Below are 23,354 nucleotides of genomic sequence, written 5' to 3' on the forward strand. Positions count from 1 at the left end.
TACAAACAACTGAGTGACATACAAACAACTGAGTGACATACAAACAACTGAGTGACATAAACTGAGTGACATACAAACAACTGAGTGACATACAAACAACTGAGTGACATACAAACAACTGAGTGACATACAAACAACTGGTCTGGTTAGCAAGAATACTTTGATTTCTAAACTACGAGAGCAGAATTAATGAAATACATATTATAGCTTTAACAGTGTAAATAAATCAGGTAAGAGAAAATATGCATCTCAAAAGAGTGATGATAAACAGCTCCCAAAAGGCATAGTAAAAACACTACTTCAAGCAGATCGGACAAAACATTGCATTAAGCACAAAACCTGTGTTGCCGAGGCATATTATGACTCAAAAGAGCCTTTTCCACTGCTCGTTCATTAAAAAAACAAACAAACAAAAAAAATCATTGAGACAAGTGTTTGAGAACATGCTGTTATGTCCTGAATATCGTTTTTCTAAGAAGAAAACAGCCTCAAGTACACACAAAAGGAAAAAGGCTGTCAGTTAGGAACTGTTCTCAAAGCAATCAATGAAAAAAGGAAGTGCAAAAATGTATCCTTTAGAAATAGGTAATGAAAGTTACTCTGAAAAAAAATCCACTCTTTTGGGCGAGGAAAGGCATTTATTTTTTTCAAACCAAAGAAAAATGCTTAGGATGTGCAAAGAGTATTCAAAGTTTGCAATTATCAGACAAACTGGGGGGTATATTAATGGCCGAGGTGATTAAAAATCAAGCCCAATTTAAATCAGCTCTTTGAGTATCTTACGACTGAACCACCCCTTCTACCTACAAAAACACGTTAAGAATTTTGCATGGCGTAAGTTCCATTAATCTGTATCTGCACATTTAACTTACTGTAAATGAGAGTTTTTGGTGCCTTGCAGTAATTCAACCGTTTGTCTCTTAGAACAGGCCTGTTTGGAAGAGCTCATCATCTGCTTCAGATCACTGGTATTTGCTGAATGGGATGGACTTCTTGGCATGCCCACTTCTACAAAAGCATCATTGCAACCTACAAGACCAATAAAGAGAATAGTTAAACAAAAACCCTCTTATGTTCTAGTGAACTTACTGAAGGAATGACAACTATAGAACAAAACCTGCTCTTCCTTCTTACAAAATTATTCTAACCTTCGGGGATAACAAATTGGTCAAGGTTAAGAATTCAGAAATTCAGTATTCACATATATAGTAGACACGCGAAATATTTTCTTTTTAAAAAGATTATTTTAAGTAATATTAGTTAATATTAAATCTGAAGACTGACAATCAGAAGTGACTAAGTATTTCAAACGAATCTGATTTTATATCCAGTTTTAATAAACCTCGCCAGGTGCTCAGATAACTTTTGCTGGAATAAAAGCTCCCCACTTAGTGTTCAGTATCTTTAGAATATGTTTTTACAAATATTTATCACCTTAATTGGGCAATGTACGTTTTATTCAAATTAGCATTTCAAATGACCACAACTACAACCCTTAAAAAAAAGGGCATCTCCTTGTTGATCAGTATTTGCAAGAGAAACAAGACCTTTACACATATTTGCTCAAGCTTGAAGCGGAACTGGCTTTCCCTCCCTCCAAGAACGATGGGAACAGTTCATTAGTTCCTTTAGCTCCTAAAAGGTAGCATAACTGAAATGTTGTTATAAAACATGCAAATAAATTCTGTTTGCCAGTGTCATCTAGGTTTGATCTACACATAATTTTCTGCAATAACCTTCTCAAAGGCATTAATTCTTTCCTTTCATTAAAAAACAAAAATACAACATCGTTTAAACCAGCAGAGATTGTTTTAAGCAATGAAGTTAAGCTGCTGTAAAACATACTAAAATTTTCATAGGTTATTTTCCTCTGCTCTGAGGGAATAAATTAAATGTTACAAGCGCATTTATGTTGACTTAACGTGTTTCTACTAACAGTACAGCTCAGATACTACAACTTCTATTTACTTTCTTTGACAACAAATCTGGGAGATCCAGCGATATTTTCCTTCAACATGGCTGCAAAACCAATGCACAGGCAATATATTTACATTTTTGTTTCGTTAACTGTACATAGACTGCACAAACACTACCAGACAAAAGAATAAAATATAAAAATTTTACCTTCTGCACTATTTGACTTCGCAGCTACTTGTTCTGAGGCACCATGAGTACTTGTTTGTCTTACCGGATCACTGTGGTTTGTGCTCAACACATTTTCTCCTAGTGATGTGGCAGACAGTGCAGCATACTTGATATTTGAGGTCTGAAATGATTGTCAAAAATCACTCAAGTGATTGTTACGCTTAAGGAAATATTGAAAGAATTTCCCTTTTCTATCTGTGCAGGAGGACAAGAAATTAATTCCTGATATAGGAGAACAATATGTTTGAATGTTCCATTTTTCAATCTTTAAGTTGTATTTTGAAAACACCACTGTTCTATTCCTAAACTTAGTAGCTTTAAGAATCTACTAATGCAGCTATTTTTCCTCTTTCAGCTCTTCTTAATAGAGGTTTAGATCTGGTTCTCCGGAGATAATATCACTTACCTTTACATGACCATTTAAAGAAGGTGAGCCTTTTTTACTCTCTGATTGCATGCCGTTGACATGGACTTCAACAGGAGTCAAGCCTGGTGGTGGAGATGGAGTGTTCTGACTATAACTAGGTACTCCAGACAACAGAATACTAGTTAAAGTTGCTTGGGCAGTAGACGGTATCATTAGGTGTGGAATAGCAGAAAAACCTGTAACAAAATTTGGTCATGTTCTGATTAAGTTTCTCATTTAACTTTCTCAAGAACTACAGAACTTCATATAAATCTCTATGTGGCTTTGACACATCACTAAAAAAGTTTCCATTAGAACTGCATGCCAAAAACATAATGCTTTATCTAACCATTACTTTGTAGGTTAACATAGTTTCCTACATAAAACATATCAAAATATTGCATGTGACAGCATGTCATAAGTTTATGTTAAATTATAACTTTAAATTTTGATATTTAATCTGTGTTAAGATAAACTTAAGAATTATTAAGGCTCTAAAGAATGAATGATTCTGGACTTTTCAGTTGTCATTCTAACAACTTACTCTTGCACAATTAATTTAATTTACATTTAACTTCTACCAACCTGTGGCATTCGTGTTAGCAAGAGATGTTGCCCATAATGTGGGACTAGGCGTGCCTGAACTTGGACTCTGTAAGGGACTCACAGAGCTATTAAGGGCATTCAACAGAGAGTTCGGAGCAGCTGAGGTGTTGACTGACAGGGCTGTTGGACCTAAAAGGCCTGCAAAAAATTATACAAGTGAATATTTAGTTAAGACTTACAGAAAAACATTTTTTTCACAAGTACCGATTAAAACCAAAAACCCACTAAATTGCAGAGCAGGTATTTAAAAACAAATTTTAACATTAAACCTGCTGTTAATTTCACACAGAGAAAACATCAAGAACAAGCATTCTTAAACTGGGAATCATATATACAAAAAGAATTGTAGCATCTCTTATGTCCTTCTACTGGACTCTAACTACTGTCAGAACAAAGAGTCTGCACTGGCTGCTTCTCAGCCCCACCATCCCTTTGTAGACTTCCGTCAGTTTGTTTCAAAGAAGCATCACTTAGAGAACAAGAAAGCAACTGCACTTCACAACCTTAATTTCATTTCAGAAAATAACCTTTTTCTTACAAGCTCATATGAACGAAGCACTACTACACTAAGAACTATTCAATTCCTTTTTGCATCTTCAGTACTGACTGCAAATCATCCCCCAAATACATTGCTTATTCCCAAAGCATCCCCTCAAATCAGCTCTTCATGTAAGCGCATTCACAAGGCAGTTCAGCACTACACTCTAAAGAGGTAAAAACACAACCCCAAAGTGCAGGCATGACAAGAATGGTAACAAAAGCAGCATTAAAAACCACAGTCAAATAGCACAAACGCTTCCCCCCGTGTGTCCCTTAAGAAAGCATGTGACATGGAACTATGCAGCACTCCTGGATTGCAGATCGTAAGGGAGCACGGTGGGGACATGAGAATTCCGAGTGTCAAGAACCAGTGCCAAGATTTTTCTCTAAATTCTTCTGAGACTGCTTGGTTTTCTATACATTTCCGATAATAGGGTATTTGCAGAGCTTGAAAATAAAATGGTAATTCCAGTCTGGACTATGTGTTGCTTCTATAAAATGACATTAAGATAGAAAGCTTACACATTTCTGCCCTAAATTTCATACTGATAAGTAAGGTCCAGACTAGTAGCACACGTGCATCCCTTAATTCCAGTGAGACACAGCCAGAACTGAAATGTGGTGTTAGCTATGTTAACTTTCATGGTACTGTTGACAGGCTGAAGTACCTACCCAAATCCAGGACAGCCTGCGACATCACAATATTACCAAGGAAGAAATTTCATTTGAAAGAGATTCTTCTGAAAGTTGTAAAAGCAATGTCCTACTTCACCTGTATTTCCCTCCCTTTCAGCTGAGTGGTTTGTGAGCTTCCGGAGGATTTTGTTCAGAGATGAGTCACACAGCTGATTACGAAAGCCTTGGAGGAAGTTTTACAACAACAAGCCCTTGAAAGGCCAGATGCTTTTGGAATTGTCTAATGCTTTAACACAATTCCTTATGCAAAACACACGTCTGGTTCTTTTTTCTAGTACAAGTGAATTAACTTTCAAACAAATATATATCTACAAAAAAAAAAAAGATGTATATAGAATAGAATGCATACCAAGCCCAGTGAGTCCTAGTCCTGCTGAGGACAAGATATCCAAACCAGGACAAGACAGACCAACAGGGCACGAGACAGTAGAGGGATTTGATGCTATGGTAACTCCACTACTTTCGAGTCCCAAGAGACATTTCCGTGCCTCATACATATTTAAGGCATTTCGTTCAACACTTTTCACAATCACAGACTGTAGGAAACCAACAAAAAAGGCAAACCAATGAGTAACAAAACTATATAACATGGATCTGCAACACACACACAACTCTTCCTAATACTCCCTCATGGCTATCAGTAACATCGCAGTGTGAGACAGCGTGAGGTGATGTCCATTAGCATCTATGCAGATTCAGTGGCCATGACGGTAAGTTTAGGGATTTTCTATGCACTTGACAACGAGAATGATGAAAGTCGTTTCTGTCTACGAAAAACAATTATTATTGTACCTTGGTGCTATTTGATATATAAATCTTAAGTGCCCCAAGATCTAGAGAAGTGAACCAATAATTAAAATCTTCTCTTATCAGAGGTCTATACCTTGAAGTGGACAAAAAAGTTGTTCATATTAAATTCAGCTATTAAATTCATAGCTGTCTGAGAATCAAGTAACAAATGCCTGGAAAATTAAATTACAAAAAACATTATTTGTTTCTTGTACGTTCTCTACCCGATGTTTCTTTGTATTGATTTTATATATCCTTACACAGAGAAGCTTACTTATTGATACAACGGAATGATCATTCAATATTTTGAAATTTTTTTCTGTTAAGGCATTCTATACAATAGTGCAGCTAACTGTGAGTCTCCTATCTACACTCGCCTGAATATTTTACAGTTAACATCTCCCATTAGAGGTATTTTGTAATTCTGTTTCTTGTGTTTCTTTTCAACATCTTGTGTAGAATACAGCCAGACTTTTCTCATAGTCTTTTTTTGTTTGTTTGTTTTGTTTAATTCTGATTGCTAAAGAACACTGCAGTTATGCGGGGACCTGCAATTTAAGATGAATTTCTTTAAAAACAAATCAAGAGTAGTTCTAGTCAGATACAATTTATCTCCTCATAGTTTATTTCTTTTATCAGTATCTTCCATACAAAAGCTAATCTCTGTATTGTCAAATATCTAATGAAAAAGTCAAATTACCATAAGGGAGAGCTGTTGTAACATTTAAATTGGTATTTCAAGCAGAAAATATACATGCCTTTTACAAGTTTATGATCCATTAAGTTAGGGAGGATGAGCAGACATGTCAACTCATCAGCTCTGAAAAGTTGCCATGAAAGCCTAAAAAGAATATATTAGCTTTTCACCAACCTTGCTTGGTTGCTTTGGCTTCGGCTTAATGCTTATGAAGACATCTAACTGCTCCATTAGCTGTGTTATAAACTGTGGTTCTACTTCAATTTCTTCCTTCATATCAAACATGAGCACGAGAGGAAGGCAACCCTGAAAAGACAAGACACAAAAATTCATAAAACTTATAACCTACCCTTTTCCCATGAAAAGGTTGGCAATAAACTGAAATATAGAGACTGTAACACATGTACATCATGATACAGTAAGTTCAGAAAAAATAGCAAGGATGAAATTAAGTAAAGCCATTTCCTTGTATGCAAGAATACAGGTGTATCTTTCTACCCTAGGATTCTGAACAAACAGTTTGGTGGTATAAGGGTGAAATGATTTGTTGAATATTTGACATTCCAATCAGCACATACACACCCTGCATTAGCTATTTATACAGACTTAGAGGTGTCCAGAGAACTCAAATTCAGAAACCACTATTACCTATTAAATCAGAACGAAATATTGTCAGGAATTGATAGCAGGACTCTCACATACTCAAACGGTTCATGTTAAACTATGTTTGAGATAGGGAAATACAATTCTGAAAAAATTTCTCTGTAAGTCACCATTGCCTAAGTCTTAACTTTTACCTTTCTCTTCCCCTGTCCTAGATCAGCTAGTAAGTATTTTCCAGTGATATGGATGACATCTCTGAAACACTTGAAATACTAAAACTTTAAGTAAAAAAAAAACAAACCACCCCTAAAAAAAGCCCAAACCCCAAAAATAACAAAAAACTCAAGCCACGGGATATCTAGAAATTATTAGATTGCTACTTCTCATAAAATAACAAAAATAGAGGGTACAAAGTCAGTGAAAAACAAATTGTACTTTTTGTGAATTTAGATTCACAATAAAGTAAACATAGTATCACACGTATAAAAAAAAAGCCACAGTAAGATACATTCAAGAAAGTGGTCTTATTTAATCAGTTTCCTGCTTTTGCTTCAGAATGAAAAGCAGAAAATGAGTATATTTATTCTTTAGATCACTAGTTCAATAACATTATATATATATATAAAAATATATGTATCTCAACAGTACCACCTATAGCTACACAGTACTTCCCAAACTTAAAGTGATTTTAACTTAAGGAAAATTAAAGCAAGGCATCTTAACTATTTTGACTTCAGGAAGACTGGCAAACACAGCTTAACTCCACAAAGTGAACTTGTCTGAAAAGAACAATTATGAATAAAGTCTATTTAAAAACACTGAAAACAATAATAAAGGATTTTATGGTAACAGAACTGCTGAGAGCATTTCATGCTTGAATGTTCCAAACGTTTTTGTAAAAAAGTTCCAGAAAGTAATATCAGAGGATCTCACCAAAAGCCTGCTGAATGAAAATGCAACTAAAGGTTAACAGGAAAAACAGGAAAACCAGAAACTTCCAAGTTGGAATGTCAGGTTTTATAAGCATATTAGAAGGCTTGTTTTCTACACTACTGTTTTGTTATTGTATGTTTAAAGCACCTACATGATGATAAAAGAGGAACAGGATCAAATGATGTTCTTTGACAGGAAGTGAGTGAACAAAACTAAAGTTGTCAATATGTCTTCTGTAATTAAATGTAAGTACAGTCCTCATTATTATATGCAAAACTAACAAAAAGTAAAGTCTCAGTATTTTTTTAGTAATGATCAAAATACAGATGAAACCAAAGGGTTTGGAATAAGAGGAAGACATAGAACTAGAACATTTTAAACAAGACTCCAAACCCCTCTCGCTTAGATAAGTATTTAATTTTAAATCACTAGGTATTCTTTCTTCCTTTTACAATTTGCCCTCATCACTACTATGAGTATTGTCTTAACCAGCACGTTGAATATATTCCTGCAAGCAATATGTTGATCATTAGAAACTGACACTTGCAACGCTTGTCACAGATAAGTGCTATTCACAATTCATACACCATAGAATTCATAGCCTTCTCAAAGAAATTAGTTACTATTGATATTAAAGCTTCCATTTAGACATACTGCTACATAATTTTTAAAGATAGCACCAATACATTACATATGTCTTACTGTAAGGTATCTATGCACTGCACTGCATTTTCTGTTGATACTGTAAACTCTGCCCCAGATTTAGTCTCTTATGAGAACTACAGATCACAACAGTTTAGTAGTTCAGAAAAATGTTATGGTATTTCTTTTCTTGGTATTGATGCTCAGATGCTTCTAGATAGTTATTCCTGGGAGCTCTGCAGAGATCAAATCACTATTTTTAAATCACCTCTCCAATTCCATAGGACACTTGGGCTGCCTAGCTGTGAAACAGCATCAGCTGTTACTCTGACTGAATCGGAGGAACTGGCAGGAGGCAATAACAACAGCGACCACATGGAGAAGGCTAGCATGCAGTCGCACCTTGCAGGAAATCACTCCACAACACAGAAATCTCATCCCACTGAACAATGCCCAAGAAGAAAACAAGTCAAGGGAAATTTACTTCAAAAGCAGCTGAGAATGACTGCAGCTATCTATCTGTATGTAGGTATCGGCATGGCTGGCATAGATAAGTGTTTTTATCTGAAGCTGAAAAATACTGTTTTTACTAAGTTAGGAATTGGAGGTAAGTTTTTATCTGTTAGTTACTTCTTCCCTCAGCTTTTCAAATTTTTTTGTTTGAAAAGATATACTCCTTCTTTGCAAAATTTGCTTTTAAAACTTGTTTTATCTACAAAACTGGAAACAACAGTTTCAGGACGTACACTGCCTGTGAGTTGAAACAGACCAAGTCTCCTGGTCAGTACAGTTCTTAAAGGATGATATAGTGGATGTGATTTGGGATACTAAGTTGTACTGATGTGTTTGGAATTATTAAATCAAATGTCAATATTTCAAAAAATGGGCCTCACATAATTCTAAGTTCCAAGAGTAAAGGTGCACTTTGATGTTCGTATGATAGCTTGTTTGCATTTCCTTCCACTTGATGAACTTCAAGCAAAGTACTACTTAAACTTCACCAAGGAAATACATAGAATAAGGCTAACTCTTATTTACAGACAATAATATCCTAGAATACAATAATCATGTATATAACTGTATAAACAGAACAGCACCAAGTTTTTGTTTTCCACTATACAGCAAGGCACAGTGCAATTAAGAGAGATGTGGACTTCTGAATTTTAATGGTATCATGGTTTATCCTGATACCAGCTTTGTACTGGATTTGAATCCAATCCTCCCATGTGTTGTTCGTAAATATCCGTATACATAAAAACCCGTGTACAAACACTAGTACTACAACAATGCCTGAAGGCCCCTGTGATGGTTAAAGACCAAAAATAACAAAAACCTGTACAAATAATAATAATATTAATCACCAGAGCTATTTTTATGAAAGGCGTTATAGTACTGAGGCTATGGTACTAGAAAGAATGTAAGACTGCAGAATGAGTAAGTACTTCCTATGGTTCCCCAGTTTCCTTGAAAACTCGCCTACCTAGGAACTAAGAAGTTCCTGCCACCTCCTCCCAAAAGAAACCTACTTACTTGACAAACATGGAAAAGGCAGGTTGACAAAAGAAAACAAACAGCCCACCACCCAACAACAACAAAACCCCCCAAAAGTATGCCTTCTACTCAGAAGCATATCGTTATCATAAATTTAAATTGCTTATGTTGCATTATATTGCCAAGGTCATTTTTCAAATCACAATACCAGAAATTACAAGTATTTTAGATAATTACAAACACTCACAAAACACTGACAAAAATAGAGCACTCAATTCAATCAGCTTTTTGCAATGTGAGTAGTAATCCTTCCTCTCTAAGGCTAATTTAAATTTGACCAATAAATACATGCAGAATGAGCATGTTTTCTATAATCTGGCATTTTTTTCAAGCAAGTTTCACTAAAAGTATTTACCATGAGATATTGCCTGGCAAGACAGACAGACTCAATTGTGCCCTGGAGGTAGACAGTGGATTTCTTCTGTGGGTTACTAGGGTCAGGGAAGTGGATCTGAGCACCAGTCCTCTGCATGATATGTTTGATGTTACTGCCATTTCGACCCATCATAAAGAGATGATGCTGCGCTGCAATGTCTAGTTGCGTGCTCACAGGGATTGCAGAGGCCAGGCTCCCAGCTAAGTGTTCTAAAAGCATGGCTGTTCCTTCCTGCAGGGGAAATGCAAGAAACTGGTGAAACAGTGCTCACAGGCATACAAAATAACATTTCAGACTGTTTCCTTACTTGTAAGGAATTCCACATTCAAGATAAAGAAAATTCTGTTTTGTTTAAAAACCTGATTGATTTGTTAAAGGTAATAGATGGACTAAACTCTACCTATTATTCCCATTTTATGATCAAATGCAGCATTAAATTGCCATTGTAAAAGGCAGTAAGACGCCGCCAAATAGTTTGGTCCCAATAGACCTTCTGTGCCCACATATAGGAATAAGAAAGTCGATAGAGATTTATTTGGGTAGGTATACTTGCAAAATTTGTCTTTCAGTTTTGGCCTAAGATGTTCTTACTGACTTGAGATACACCCATTTGAGACCATATCAATCTGTCTCACTGCCAGTTGTTAACAAGGAAACTTTTTTATTTTACTAAGATAAATATAGGCTCATGGCTGTTCCTCTACTTGACTGTCAAATTCACATCTCCCAATTCTGGTTTTGCAAGACCAGTTTTGCTGACTGTTAGGGCAACTTTCAAGGTTATATATTTGAATGCACATTGAGAAGATCAAAGCATGAAGAATTCATGGTGGGTTTTTTTTTTGTGGTTTTTTTTTTGTTTGTTTGGGGTTTTTTTTGTAGTGTGGTGTTGGTTTTTTTTTTAATTGAAAGATGGATAAGATTAGCACATATTCCAGAATTGCTGGAAACCCAAACAGGTGTGCAAGAGAAAAAACAGATTAAAAGCTTAGCACAAACAATGCTAAATCCTAAACTTAAAACTACTTTTTACACATTTTTACACTTCACCTATAGCAGTTAAGTTTAAAAAAACCAAACCCTCAGGCTTCAAAAGTGATTATACAATAACAACATGTACTGATGAGGCAGGATATAATGTTAATATTGTTCTTAAGTATCTAAATTATGATTATATTTATGACATGCAGAAACCTACTTAAGAATACACATTACCTTCACAGCACTAGTGTTATTTTGTGACCCTCTCACAATTACTGTAGCACCATACATTCGAGAGCGTTGTTTAAAGGAAACTGAAATATTATACGTCTGAGATATATGCTGAATTGTGGGAGAATTAGGATCTGGGATTGGTTGGAGAATTCCAGCAATAGGCAATTCAAACATGAGTACCAATGGAAGCAGCTCCTACAACAACATTGAAGAGCAAATATTGAAAACTGAAATCATACTCACCAAAACCACAACAATTTTATGACTGAATCACAATGTATTGGTCAGTGATGATTCAATTGACATAATACATCTTCTGCCCAGGGTTCATTGCTAAAAATATTATCGTATCTCGAATTGGAAAAAGGCAGCAATTCTTCCAGCGACACAAGAGTTTTTTGTTTTGTGCGGGCTTCTTGTTTAGTGTTTTCTCCCTCCCCCCAAAACAGCAGGATCTTTTGCAACTATGTAGCAACAATAAAGCCAGTTAATTTCCCATATTTATCCATGCAGATCTACAAACAGGTCAGTATTTGTAAAACTTCTAGAGAAGTCTCTCTTCTGTCATGGGTTAATTTGAGCTCTGACATCAGCTACAAAGCTACGTAAACACCAGCTTCTTTCATGACTGCCAAGACCAAGGTTGTGTAAGTGACATACCTGACTACAACAATTGCAAAAAAGTCTTCATCATTTATTAGATTTCTTATTATCCATGCCAAAATACACATACAAATCAAAAATAGAAGGTAAAGATAGAAAAGCAGTATGAGTGGTGAATGGAACTGAATTCCACCAAATTATTTCCACAAATTATACATGAAAATGATTAAAATTAAAAAGGCAGCAATTGCCTTTCCTAAGTCATAGATTCACACAGGATGCCTAAGCTTCCACAGGCCATCTGTGGAGGGAAAGTTAAGATGCAATTTTAGACACAGTATGGGATACTTTACATCTTGCTTATACTGTAGACTTCGTGTTCAAAATCCACCTTGGGCTAGTTAAAAATTTGGCCAGAATGTGAATCACTGTTTTTATAATACCCTTTGCATTTTATTCATATGGATACTCACATTGTTCCTATATTTCTGCTGTCATAAGACAGAGCCAGACAACCCTAGGGTTCTCAAACCTATAATTTTTTTTCCTTTCAGGTGTTTTCAAGGGAACACTATACTGAAATAGACTATTACCCGAATTCTAACTCTTGCGGACTCCACTCCAGCTGGTTGTCCTGCAATAGACACCTGGAAGAGCAAAAATACAGAAAACATAGCATCACATTTTCAAACGAGGCATTGGAAAAGTTATTCAGACATCTGTGGTCTCTTTAAAAAAAAAATTAAAAAAACAACACTTATTTCACACCTGGTGACATCCTACATGTTCTCTAAACAGTAGCTGAAACCTAAAACCAGTTTAAAAAAATAATCTATGAATATTATAGCATCTTAGGTTACATAGGCTTAAGCAACTAGAAAAAAATTGATACATCAAACAATACACCTGTTTGGATCAAATAATGGAATTATTACTGTATACATGTGCTCAATGCTAATATTCAACAATAGTAGGTTTTCTTGAACGTTTTGAAATTACTGTATTTTGCTCAGCGGCCACTAGGATGCACAAGAGGGAATTCTAAATAAGGTGATGAAACACTTGAAAGTAAACATTCCAGTAATATTAGCATTACAAAAGATATACAATTCAGATTCAATGACTTATTTTAATAAAGTTAAACTCTTATAATAGGACATACATTTTTGCTAGATATCCACCAAGTTTAGTTTTCAACTAAGTTACACCATAAGCCAAAAGCACCAAAAGCCAAAAGAAATTAATCAATATGCTAAATAAGTCAGGTGTTGAACATGAAAAAAATTTATAAAAGCAGTGCTTTTCATACTGCTTCTCTACCATTCACACTAAGTTGTTGACTTCTGTATGCTCAAAATAATTTTAGTTTAAAAAAATTAAAATTATTTATGAGCCACCACAAATTGTTTCCGTTTTTAAAGATTTGCTCACTTAGGAAGTCCCACGCTTTCCACAGAATGTAAGTACCAAAAATATGAACATGAACTCACCTGTCCCCAAAAAACCCAAACTGATGAAAGAAGTTTAGAAATATTTTATACTCTCAGGAATTACAGTATAAATGAGTTAAAATATTAAACAATACTTACTTGGTTGCTTTTCTCTGCTTGATTATTCCTATTTGAGTCTGGAAAATGAATATGGCATCCTGTTTCCTCCATCACCTTTTTAATATTATTGCCACCTTTACCTATCACATGAGAATGTTCTGTATGTGAAACATCCATCTTCAAGGTTACCCGATTGCTCTGGAAATCAAGCACCCATGATTAGATTTGTTCACAGCAGTACCTAAGTATTTTTGAGTAATGCAACCTCAAGAATGACATTTAAATTTTATTTCCAAAGTATTTTTGCAGAGGCTTAACTTCTACTCAAGATGTTTTTAATATGGATCAGACGCTAAACCATTCACATTTTCTTTCCAATGAGGAAATAACGGGGGGGGGGGGGGGGAGTGTACAGCTTTTAGAACATGCCCTAGCTTTTATCAACTGTAACTTAAATGTTCTTTTGCAATCCATTCTAATTTATTTTAATTCTGTGTTCTTTCAGTTGCAGTCACACACCCTTGTCTGATCTGAAAGGATCATATTATGAAGACTTTGGCAAATCACAAAGCCATGGGACCTAAAATAACAAGATTTTTTCCTCCTTTAACAAACATATCAAATTTTTCTGGTATATCAATTTTTAAAATATACAAACACTGCCTACAGCTGTTCTTAAAAGCTATATTGTTAACAGTCCATAATAATGTTGTTAATAGTTGTTCAAAAAATTGTGCTTATCACTGGAGTGTTCCTTTTGGCAATCTGTTTAGAGAATCAAAAAGTTGGTGTACAACTTCGCAGAAGCCATATACGCTGCCCTAAAAGACTTGCTATTGGATGAAAAGAAAATCTGATCCCTGGCCAAAATTTAGACATTTTAGAAATTCTGATCCTAATGTTTCAGACTATAAGAATGCAGTAACAGTTAAACACAGAACTGCATAAATGCTCCTAAAATTGAATTTCAAACAAAAACAAAATTTTAGGTTCGCTGAAGTGGCTGTATAACATACTGTTTGCAGTGAAGCTGTATTTCAGATTTTAAAGTAAGAAACCCAATCCAATGAATAAACTATGTATGCTTTTAGCCATATGGCTGGAAATATTATTTCTATATAGTTCAGATCTAGAAAAAGTGCTTTAAGCAAGTATTTTCTTGTTTAAATATGTGTGTATACACCAAATATCAACATCCAGAAGGAATATATTGGAGGCTTTGTTTTGCAGCATCCATAAATACATTCTGTTTAAATGAGCCCATTTAAAGAGATCAATGTCACTACAAAATTAGGGGTTAAGGTGTCATTCTAAGTAAGTTCTTTCTTACTTTTGTGTCCAAGACAGACATGATTTTCTCTTTTGCTTCTTTAACATTTTCCTTTTTTCCAGAGACTTTAATATGGGGATCTATAAAAGAAATAAAGACTTATAAGAAAAATACAGTAAAATTTCTATGAAAAGTTTCCTCACTGCTTAAATAAATTTGAATCCATTATTTATAGTTCAGCAATAAACTGTACCACTGACCTTTGGGATTCAGCTAAAAACCAAATGTATCATTCCATCCCTTCAGCCCCATGGTTAGGATTACCAGATGAGTTTATTAAACATGATAACCAACTTAAAATAAATAGAAATCAAATGCCAAATGTACAACACTATTAAAAACATTGTCTGCAATGCAATTATGTAGCTAAGCTATCATGTCTTCTCAAACAAATATTAACAGAAGACACTAAAAGTTTTTTGACAGCCTTACTCAAACTTAACACAGCAACGTCTAAAAAAACCCTCCACCAAACTCAAACCCACCCTCATCCTCACTTCGTTGTATTTCATTAGTCTCTAGAACTATCCTTTGGAGTTTTAATCTGGCAATAAAGGTGCCTCCCCCAGAATTTTGTGATTGAAGTTATCAAATCAAATTTAAACGACACTTAAATAATAAATCAAGTGTCAAGTATATAAATTAAGATTTGCTACTAAGCTATGTACTAAGGAGGAACTCCAGCTGATGTCAGTTTTTGCCCAGTGAGATCTAAAATACTGATTCTACAACACACTTCAGTTTACATTATAATTTTCAGACCATTGTCCTTAAACAGCAGAAGGTGTTGTGCTGAGCTATCAGGTTCTGCATCGTGGAATATGGATGCACCTGGTCAGAAAGTACAGAACTGACTTTGGAACTAAATCAAGTGTCAATTACTCAAAAAAGTGTGAAGATAACACATTAGATAGTTTAGCAGCACCATCTGGTGTCCATAAGCATAAAGTGCCACAATGCAAAATTACTGTCAAAACATTAAATATAAGTTCAATTAAAACAAACAAAAAAATCCCCAACTACCACCCAAATTTCTAAGTATTAGAAACAAGGATATGATTTTTCACGTGATGCCTATTTCTCTTTCACCAGTTCTTGAGTCCTCTGCCCTTTTCCAGTGTAACAGTGCTTTTTCTCCTGTGATGGGATGAACTGTTCTCAACAAATAATTTCTAAACCCTCTTCTGGATAATGAATTAATCTAATTCATTATGCTAGGCAGATACATACGTCTTAGGGTATATAAAAGTAAATATATTCTCAACGGCAGGAGAAAACATAGCTGTAACACAACATATCTGCCTTTCCCATCATCTCAATGATTGAAATCACGTAACTACTAAAGAAATGCCAAATAATACAACTTCAGATTGTAAACCTGTTGTATTCAATTGAAAATTGAAACTGTTTAAGCCATGCCTGGATACTCTTTTCATTCCAACAATAAAAAACCTCTAGTCTTTACCACTGGGAAGTTCTGAGCACATTCAAGCTGGGGATACAGAAATGCTGAAGGAACACAGGATTCACTGCCAAGTTTCATGAAAGTCAAGAAAAATGCAGCATTTTGAGTTCTGAGAAACATATATTTAATTTTTAAAAATGGAAAAACTAGTCATAAGAACATGGTATGTGCATAGAATATACAGAACCTCCAAAAATCTGCTGCTTCAGCCTTTTCACAATGGAGCAAAGTAAAAAAACAAAACAAAAAACCAACAAAATAGTCTTAAGGGCAATTTTTCTTTTCTTTTTTAAGTTGACAGTAAGCCATGTGGTTCTAATGTGTTTAAGCTGTGAATGATATTTGAAGTGGATGTCGCAGGCAGAAATTCCCAGAAGCAGATTCGAGCACACTATGTATGCTCCCAGTGCTCTTTAGAGGCAACCAGGAAAAACACAAAACCAGACCACTACCACTTTGGGGTTGATTTTCACGTATTTGTAAATGTTGTATTTTAATACACATTTGGTCTCAAGTATGAAAAATATCTAAAACAAGCCTGGCATCTGTTAGTACCAAAGAAGATTACTACCATTCCCTAATACTATTTGTTCAGCCATGGGTGAAAATACATTTTGGAATACCTATTTTTTCCATTTCTCACCTCGGTTGGAGTCCTCTTTTTTGTTGATACTGACAGCTTCAGCAAAAAATCCCACATTTCTACATTTAACCTTTCTTTGTTTTTTTTAAAGAGGGAAAAAAGCTCAATTACTCACTTGAAAAACAAAAGCAAAGAAGAATCCACAAAGCAAAAAAGAATCCACTGACGCCAGTGACAATTCCAAAATATGCTACAAAATCTTTCAAAATCGGTCTTAAGTACCCTCTCCTTACTTGACTTCTTCTCAATGACACAGTGGTTGGTAATGGATATGAAGCAACTTGTTTTTAAGTTAACAGAATTCTTGCTTTGAGACTTGCTTACTCTTTCCTTCAAGGAAACACAATTTATATATGACATCCACATCAGAATTTTGCATGAGAAGAGTTACTTGCAACTAATAGCGTTTGAATTCTTTGAACTGGCTTTGCAGGAGTTGAAAGTGCATTGAAATTATGTATGACCTGAGGAAAGCCAACAGGTACCCAAATAATACTGAATCAACGAACAAACAGATACTTCAGGAATTGCTTGAAAATTCAGAGGGGCAATTAGATCATATAATCTGATCTTCTGTATATTACAGACCCTTAAATTTCTTAAATATACCTCTCTATGGAATCAATTAGCTTGTTTGCATTGCAGTTCCTCTGGAAAATGTGGAAAAGTGGAAAATTGTCTGCTCTCATGGTTCATCAGTTTCAGCCTCCCAGATTTGTGCCTGTGACACGGTCTGCACTTAGGCTGACTAGTTCTCGTACTACCTTTTCTTCCCCCCTCCCTGAGATTAAAGAACCCTTACCGTTTAATAGTGTCTTCCAGTAAAGGCCCCTATATACTAAGCAAACCACCTATCATTATACCAACTTTTTTCTGAGCCCAACCCTAAATACTCTAATTTGACCAATCATTAAGAAAAATGAGCTAGAGAAGCTGCCTGTTTTTTTCCCTGGCTAAATTATTTATTTTCAAAGTAAGGACTTATGTTTCTGTTTTTAAACTCTATGCCACTGGAGATAATCAAAAGGCAAGCTTCTCCCAAACTTCTTGTAAGCTCAGTGCAGATCAGGCTGCGTTTGACCTCAAATGACTGCCTGCTAAACACAGAAAACCTGTCACTCATGGAATCAGCATTTACCTTCAGCTTTCTGGTTAATCTGAACTATTTTGTGGAAAAGACTGAAACTGGATAGTATCTGAAAATTGTTTTCAGGATTTCTATCTGAGTAGGAATGAAATGACTATATAAGGTCTTTGCACATCAATACAAGGGAGTGATTAGAACAGTTGACTTAAGCTTTTAGATGTTTTCTGAAGCCGTTGCCACCAATAAGGAGCCAAATACATTAAAAATGGTTCCAGACAATTTGTTACTTCTCAGCACCACAAACTTCGGGTGTTCAGTACTTGTGTATGACAAGTGATGTCATTAGACTAGGCTGAAAAAAAAACTTTTCCCTGCCACCTATTTTCCAGGTGCAACTACTTATTCCATGGATTTACAGTTACATTTTTTAATTTAGAAAAAATTTACTACCCTGCCTTAGTACTAAGACAACAGTATTTGTTGGATAAAGCTCTACATTTAATATTTGAAATACCTACAGGGTGCGACTGTAGCAACGCATTCTCAACAAAGTCCAAAACAAAATAATTAGCACTCTTAAAAGTCTGAAGAGGATTATCAGGTATAAAGGTATAGCAGGTGTAATATATGTATAGTACTGTCAGTACAGGTAAACATAGAATCACCCGCCAGTCAGTATCTAGACTGACCCGATTGACCACAGCACCTGCACAGTCTTAACTGGAATAAGACCACCACCCGTTGAACAAGACCAACTGATTCCCACAGAAGTGGCTCTTGGTGAGACTAGGGCCAAAACAATGCCATTTTTGTCCAGATGACAATCAGATCACCAAGATGTTATGCCTTCTTTATCTCTGAGGAACGCTTGTTTTGGTACTTAGTTTTACTGGGAAAAAATCCCATTCCCTCGCTTCTCCCCACCCCCCCCTTAAGCTTTTGAACACAACTGGAAGTACACTTTAAATAAAACTAGAGTTACAGCAAAGAACAGATGCCTACCATGAATGAAGAAATGAGGCATCAAAGCTTTACAAAGTATTTGCAAACACAGAACAACGGCTTCAGAAGCATATAAGGCTCTAACACTCTAAATACAAGTGTAGTATCAGAAACTGGAAAAGAGTTTGACTCTAAGAAACAACATGATTAGTGTCTTGCAAAATATAAAAATTTCATTGTACAGTAATCTATATTTTAATCAATTTCGATGGGCAGTATCTTTTTCCCTAAGATTGGAAAAGATAAATTTAACAGATTTCTCCCCCCTCCCCCTTCTCAAGAATGGGGGAATATTTACATAAAATAGAAAGCTAAAGTTACACAACAGAAAATGCTGGAAATTTTTCCATAACAGTCTTCATTTTGCCAGACTCCTGCCTTGAAGTGGCCTTTTATTGCTCCTATCCTCAAATTCCTCACTCCACACTTTGGCAGAGTTTCCACCTCCTCAGTCTTTGTCCACAACTATACCAGCAAGCCTCCAGCTTTTTTGCTACTATTGTGTGCAACATTTCAGTAAACAAAATAAAATTCCTCCAAGCAAAAATACATTTGTGCCAGTGCAAATGCATCTACACTAACTTTTGCCAGGCAAGAAGTATTTCAAATAATTAAGACATTTAACTGTGTAGGCCTCTCCTGCAAATCAGACATTACACTTAATGTCTGGGCAAGCTCCTCAGACCACAGCTATGCATCTAGCTTGTTTACAGGATGAACAGACTTTACTTAAGTTACAGAAATGCTACTAGTCTAAAAATAGCTAGACAACTGGGCAACACCAGGGCAGATGACAGCCATTCTTAATAAGCAGCTGATTAAGATCTGAGTAGCCATCAGTATTACTGAACTTGAGACATTCAAAGAAAAGCAAGGACAAAAGAGACCTAGCAATTTTAAGGACAAGTTATGAAAATATCTGCCCCAAAATTACTAGCAAAAACACGCTAAGCTATATAAAAATTTAAAATAAAAAGAGAAAGCTAAATGAACAGATGTCAGTTGGTATGTTCTCAACTGAAAGAGCGAGTACACTATTCACCCTATAACAACAAGATGAAACATAGGTCTATAAAACAAGTGAATTAATCAAAAAGGTCACGTAGGACTTCCTATTAATATGGAAAAAGAGATAATTGAATTGAAACAATTTATTTCATGCTTTTAAATAAATTAGGAAATATTGTGTTTACAGTTGTTAGAGTGGATATTCACTGACCAAACTAGATGGATTGATGATAGACAAGAACTTATGATAGCCAAGATAGACTTGAGATAGGCTCAATCTATTCCCATGGAGAAGAAACATTAAGGCTAAAAGCGTGCAGCAAATGCTCATGATTGAGGGCATATGCAAAGTAACTTGATCGAATAAGAAAGGAAATTTGACACTTGGGCACTTCTTGCTGTTGGCTTATCAGTTTAAAAGAATTCTCACCCTCTCTCCAATGCACCTCAGTGCATTTACTTCACTCTCCCATCTAAATCACAGAAGAAAAAAAGCTACTTCTGTATTAAGGCAGAATGCAGTGGGCCATTTCCTACTGCAGACCCCCTGTGTAGCCTCAGACATATCACTCAACAACACGGGGTTTTTTGTTTTGGGTTTGGGATTTTTTTGTAGTTTAAATTAAGACTGCAGCATCATCATCTCTGAACGAGACTTCAACTAGCTAACTTGGGCATGATCAAAAGCCTACCCAAAGCATCACAAAACTCAACATGTGCTGCAAGCAATTAATAGTGTCTTCAGAGTAGACATATCCTGAGGCTCTGGGCATTCTAGGGGATCTGTTTGTTGTGGACAAACAGCTGATTACGAAACGTCCTTGGCAAAAGCTAGAGCCACTGCCTATATGTGTGCACACATTTGAAAGACTGTCTTCTCAGAACTTTTTGACTCTTAACTTTCCTCCTTAGTGGCATCTAGCTCCAAATCATCTTTAGAAGAATTTCTATTCTATTTGGAACATATTGCACTGCTTCTACCACAGCTCCAGGGAAAGCAGTTTACATGCAACCCTTCGCTCTTTTTACATTTTGGTTACTATTATGTAGTCACCTGAGGAGCACTAAATATCATAGCATTGCTTTTCCATCCTGCACTGTAATAACTGTATTATGGTGAAGCCTACTATCCTCTCCTTACTTCTCTCCACCATTTATAAACACACATGTATATACGCATATACAGACACACATATACATAGATATTCATGAAGCAGAGACTGGGTAAAACACCACCAACCTTACACACACACAAAACCGAAGAAATGCTGTGCAACATCTGGTAGAGCAGAGCAAAGAACCTTGTTTCTCAAAGATTTCCTAGTGTAGCTCAAAATAAAACTTTAAAACCTGTTAACAGGCTACTTCAAATAAAATGGCTACTTAAAGTGAAATAGCTATTTGATGTAGCCTCACAAATGAAAAGAAATAAAATGAGGTGCACTTCTACATCAAATCATAGCTGAATCCCACATTCGGGTCTCTTAGCAGCCTTGAAATACTCCAGAACACCACCAAAAATTAATGTTCATAATGCCCAGAATTAAGTGAAAATTAGCCAGAAACATTAGATAAACTTTAAAAAATAGATTACCTGTACAACTTATTATTTTTAGAGAAATAAACTATTGATGACTGGATTTCGGACCCAGTGACAGAGGAAATGAAGTTGAAAAGACTTCTCTTAAAGCATAAGCAAAGAGGTAAGACAAGGAAGAGGTAACACAACGTATGGCAATTTAAACAGAAAAGTGACCGGATTTGAAGGGAGAAGGGGAAGGCCAAAGTGGAGAAGAAGAAAACCTGGAAAGAAGAAATGAGAATGAGTTAATTGTAATCACCCAGAGACTCCATTTCAGTTACACAATTTTAGTTTCTTACCACCATAATTAGCTCAAATTCCTTATTTTACTTTTTCTAAAAAAGGTCATTAGGGACATTCAGACACTAAAAGGCACACTCCACACTGCCATTCTGCTACTTCTTGGGCAGTTGTTCTTCAGCCTTTAGCCTAAGCAGCCACCCAAAGCAAGGCAATCTCTCAGCAGGATACAAAGTCTGTGATGTCTTATTTTTTCAGCATGGAACAAATGAGTTCACAGTTCATTACTTTAATGTCTGTTGCCATTGTATCTCAAAGCACACACACACAGAACCCCAATGCCTGGGAAAGAAAATAAGAAATAAAAGGAAGAAAAAGCTACAGAATTGTAAGATCAACTTAATAGAGGACATAAAAAAATGCCACAACATTCCTATCAAGAATAACACCATTATATCTTCACTGCACACAGACTCACATTCAAAGTTACAATTTTGATGCATAAGCCTCAAGATAATTTTAGTTTCTTACACACACATTTGCAAAAAAGTCATTGTGGCTGTGTTTTGCTAAATAAAAAGCATCATAACATCTGACTCATGAGCCTAAATGCATGCCTCAGGCTCAACCTTCTTTACAAATTCTCCCACATCCAAATCTGACTACACTTACTTTGCATCTTCATGCTCCCTGATTACTGCTGTGCCTTTTAATATCTTACTGCTCTCTAATTGACTGCATTCCACTGCATGAGCTGATTTTTATACAGCCATTGGAAAGTATTAATTCTGTGGTTGGGACAGGAGGATGCAGCTAGTCTTTGCCAAAGACTACTGCACTAGATACACCTGAGTGAACAGGACAAGAACTGTCCTCTTGAGAATCAGTCCAAAATGAAATGTCATCAGAAAGATGGAAACAGGTGGTTCTTGATAGGACATCAGACACCTGGTGACTAAAGCCAAAGACAGCTAAACATAATATTTCTTGGTTGCGATTACAAATACTCTATTACTTTCTCTGCTTTAGTATCACGCTTCTACAGAGTGAAACGGATTCTACCCATAAAAGTCTCCTTTCCTAGATTATTATATTTTTAAAGGTTCTTATTTCAACTGTGTTTCTGATTAACATGGTGAACAGGTTTTTTGTTTTGTTTAGCGTTTTTGTTGGTTTTTTTTTTAAATAAAGAGAAAACTAATAAATCCAATAAAGAAACATCTGTACAATCTTCTTGAGAGCTAACCAAGCTACATAAAGTACATGAAAATGATTCTTATTTCAAGTTACAGCAAGGCATAGTCAGATCATGCATTATGAGTGTATTTGCCCATCAGAGAGTACCTCTAAGCTTCCCATCCCAATCCAAACATAGGGGGTATAAACACACAACATCAAGCACTTAATCAGCTGCCCAGTAAAGAAGATCTGAAGTGCAATGAACATAGTGCAAAGATGCAACACCCCACAGAGGAGCGGAGCACCCCAGTGAGGAGATCCCCATCAGCAAAGAGCTTCTGCAAGAGCAGGAGATTACAGGCAGGTTCCGACGAGCTAATACTGAAGGCAGAGCAACAGGTAGCTCAAAGGCTGGAACAAAAGGTCTGAGAAAGAGACTGGTGCCTGCTGAGGCCAGAAGCCCAAC

At 35.8% G+C, this 23,354-nt stretch overlaps 1 protein-coding gene across 1 annotated transcript in view; it reads right to left on the reverse strand.

Moving 5' to 3' along the window:
- Positions 1 to 23,354, reverse strand: part of BICC1 (BicC family RNA binding protein 1) — a 74,792-nt gene that overhangs the window by 12,378 nt on the left and 39,060 nt on the right. Inside the window, exons 3-13 of the mRNA XM_009575939.1 lie at positions 14,683 to 14,762; positions 13,392 to 13,550; positions 12,396 to 12,449; positions 11,200 to 11,394; positions 9,964 to 10,215; positions 6,054 to 6,185; positions 4,743 to 4,929; positions 3,137 to 3,295; positions 2,552 to 2,748; positions 2,125 to 2,266; positions 873 to 1,029 (exon numbers count right to left, since the gene is read on the reverse strand). Coding sequence (XP_009574234.1) covers positions 873 to 1,029; positions 2,125 to 2,266; positions 2,552 to 2,748; positions 3,137 to 3,295; positions 4,743 to 4,929; positions 6,054 to 6,185; positions 9,964 to 10,215; positions 11,200 to 11,394; positions 12,396 to 12,449; positions 13,392 to 13,550; positions 14,683 to 14,762 — 1,714 coding nt within the window. The remainder of the gene's footprint in view (positions 1 to 872; positions 1,030 to 2,124; positions 2,267 to 2,551; positions 2,749 to 3,136; positions 3,296 to 4,742; positions 4,930 to 6,053; positions 6,186 to 9,963; positions 10,216 to 11,199; positions 11,395 to 12,395; positions 12,450 to 13,391; positions 13,551 to 14,682; positions 14,763 to 23,354) is intronic.

The sequence above is a fragment of the Fulmarus glacialis genome, unplaced genomic scaffold, assembly GCF_000690835.1.
Source record: "Fulmarus glacialis isolate BGI_N327 unplaced genomic scaffold, ASM69083v1 scaffold40174, whole genome shotgun sequence".
Taxonomy (NCBI): Eukaryota; Metazoa; Chordata; class Aves; order Procellariiformes; family Procellariidae; genus Fulmarus; species Fulmarus glacialis.